This window comes from Sinocyclocheilus anshuiensis, unplaced genomic scaffold (genome assembly GCF_001515605.1).
Source record: "Sinocyclocheilus anshuiensis isolate Anshui unplaced genomic scaffold, SAMN03320099.WGS_v1.1 scaffold267, whole genome shotgun sequence".
NCBI lineage: Eukaryota > Metazoa > Chordata > Actinopteri > Cypriniformes > Cyprinidae > Sinocyclocheilus > Sinocyclocheilus anshuiensis.
In genome coordinates, this window is record NW_015552637.1 from 1,534,473 (window position 1) to 1,537,710 (window position 3,238).

Genomic DNA, 3,238 nt, shown 5'->3' on the forward strand with positions numbered 1-3,238 from the left:
CGATCGCTGAATTTACTGTCAAACAATCACTGAGACGACCTCAATCAGTCACAAACAACCCCAATGGCGTATTCAGGTGATGGACGGGGACCTTCGCTTGCAAAAACAAACATTTATATCCCCCAACGTCAACTACACATCCTGCCCCAGCGAAGGTATTTGAGACCATATGTGCTGTCTGGTGACTTCCAGGTGAATAAATATCACTAATTATCCCAAACAAACAGTTGAATAAAGGTTTGCTTTTAGAGCTCTGATTAGCGAAATCAGACCTGCATGACCTCAACCACTTAAGCTAAACTCAGTCATAATTAGAAGACTTTCTCCATAACATTTATGTTCACTTGAACCCAGTTACTTGATGATACCGAGTGAGCTCATTTGAGTTTAGTCAACATGTCCTAATGTATCTGTTTCACAATAATTTAAGCTGAGTTACCCAGCAAAGTGCATTAGTGTATTACAGTCAGAGATGTACCAATCACAGATTGTTTCTTTGCTCCAGTTTCACCATTTTTTTGATGATTTCAGTACGATTTTTTTTTTTAAGAAAACATTTTAATGGGATCTGAACATACTTTTGAAGCTTGAGCTTGTCACTTAAACCTAGCCACTACTCTAATATTTGTTTACCTGATTACCAAACCATGAGGACAAACATCTCACAAGTGGAACTAAACAAACTTGACAACCCAAACAAATTCTCTCAATTAATTTATATGGTTCCTGAAGCTCAATTAGTAGTGCATGGCACTAGCAATGCCAGTGTCATGGGTTTGATTCCAAAGAAATGCATAAACTGATAAAAAGTGTATCTTGAATACAATATAAACTGCTTCAGATAAAGGTGTCGGCCAAATGCATACATGTCATTAATATCAAAAGAAGACATAACATTGCATTAAACATCACATATGCTGCCTCTCATGAACAACAACAAAAAAAAAACATTATGACGGTGCTTTTTTTTTTTTGAGTGTGGTATTATATCAAGTTGACTTTTCCCCCCACATTAAACCTCAGGTGAAGCTTCAGTTTAAAATTAACAGTACATGTCTCCAAATGAAATAAATGAAATAAAACTATCAAATATCGGAAAGGTGCACTGTGATTTCAGTAAAACTGTGAGGCGCAATGGAAATGCAAATAACAACTTTTGATGGAAATACCGAGATGATAGCTACTTAGCCTACTCCTTAGCGCTCAGTTTTCAAATCATAACTGCAGATTAATATGCGAACTTAAAGGCCTAGTTCACCAAAAATGCAAATTCTGTCATCAATTGACATCATTTCACCTGCAGAACACTAACGGAGACGTTGGGGAGACTCAGTCACCATTTACGTTCATTGTACGGAAAAAGATGCAATTAGAGTGAATGGTGACTGAGGCTGTTAGTCTCTATTCACGTCATTCTGTGTTATACAGCAGAGAGAAAGTCAGTACAGCTTTTGAGCAATAGTGAGTGAATGACGGCAGAATTTGCATTTTGGGGGGGAACTAGGCTATCCCTTTAAAACATACAAACAAACGTGTAAACTGTGAATTTAAAAAGGCAGTATATATAAAATACCTCTCATGTTGTGGATTTTGACCATGACCTCGGCTGTTGACATCAAACGATACGCTAAGTACACGCGTCCGGAGTCTCTTTCCATCTGAACCGGTGAGTTTCCGTCCGAAACCACCTCGAACCATTTCTTCTCGAACTTCTGGTCCGGTACCGTAAAGATCAAGTCTCCGACTTTCACATCTTCAGAAACTGTAACGGTGTAGGATACTTCTTCAGAAACGGTTCTTGGCTTCCTAACTCGGCTTTTAACATCGGTAAGAATCTCTATCCTGTCAGTTACGTTAAATTGTCGCGTATTGTTGTTTTTATCAAGTATCTCGATCTTAACTGACACTTCTTCGGCTGTCTTACTGCAGCGCGGCAAGCGCGCGCTCACATAATAGCTCGATTTGGATTCCCTGTCAAAAGTTTTGGTGGTTTTTAAAACGAATTCAGCGTTGTCCAGATATTCAAGTGAAAAATCCGACGAGTCCTCCCCTGTCAAAACTGTTTTAAGTCCAGCCAAGTTTAATTCTTTGCATTTGTCTCCCAGAGGAAAAAGAAAGCCAGCGACAACAGTTCCAGGAGGTGCGCCTTCCTCAATTTGTCCATAAAAAACAGCCGAATGCACATTAGAAATGGCAAGAAAAAGAATAAAAAAACATGCGGTAGGAAATATGAAAAAAGTCGGATTCCGTAAATGCGCCCTCATTATTCCATCAATTCTGCCACTCTTGTCTATCCTTAAAATCGGACTTTTATCCCTTATGCATCAATAACATGCTACAAATGTAGCCCAAACCACCATTGAATAAGATAAATAAACTATTTGCACGCTATCTGCACTTTAAGTTTTCAATGCAAGATGACAGTGTTTTGTGTGTAGCTCCTCGACCGGCATCATTCAACCATAGGCTACTCTCACTCATTCCCGCATCCACCGATACACAGCATCTCCATGTGGTACCAGAGGCCCCGCCTTCAAAATGATAGCCAATCAAAGTGACGGAAGGGTTGGACTAGAGGTATAGACCCTCCTACTAAATTTAAATAAATATGCAGCTTTCACCAGTCACCAAGTGTGTAACGTGTGCATGGATGCAGTTTAAATTGTTGAAAGGTTTTTGAATAATTTCAGACTGAGATTTTGACTTTTTGCAGTTTTTAAACGACTGCACTACCGTTCAAAAGTTTGGGGTGAGGAAAGTTTTTGAAAGAGACTAGAAATTTTATCCTGAAAAAGTAAGAATCCAGAAAAAAATGTATCACAGTTTCCACAAAAAGTAGTTGTTTTTTAACATTGAAAATATGAAGACATATTTCTTCAATATTAAATTAGTATATTAGAATAATTTCTGAAGAAGCACGTGACACTGAAGACAGGAGTAATGGTGCTGAAAATTCAGCTCTGGCATCACAGGAATAAATTAGCATTTTAAAATAGAAAACAGTTATTTTAAATTGTAATAATATTTCACAGTAGTACCGTTTTTACTTTATTTTTACTCAAATAAATGCAGCCTTGATAGAAGACTTTCTTTGAAAAACATTTTTAAAATCTTACCAATATATTGCTTACAAATACATCACACATGTATAAAATTTATGTATGGTACACACATGATGTACTCGTAAAGTTTGTTATTAGAGAGCACATTATTTTAAAATAGTGTATATCACATATCA

At 37.3% G+C, this 3,238-nt stretch overlaps 1 protein-coding gene across 1 annotated transcript in view; it reads right to left on the reverse strand.

The window, feature by feature from the left end:
- Positions 1-2,464, reverse strand: part of LOC107666790 (neural-cadherin-like) — a 128,714-nt gene extending 126,250 nt beyond the window's left edge. The window contains exon 1 of the mRNA XM_016458228.1: positions 1,574-2,464. Coding sequence (XP_016313714.1) covers positions 1,574-2,264 — 691 coding nt within the window. The 5' untranslated portion in view covers positions 2,265-2,464. The remainder of the gene's footprint in view (positions 1-1,573) is intronic.
- Positions 2,465-3,238: the final 774 nt, after the last annotated feature.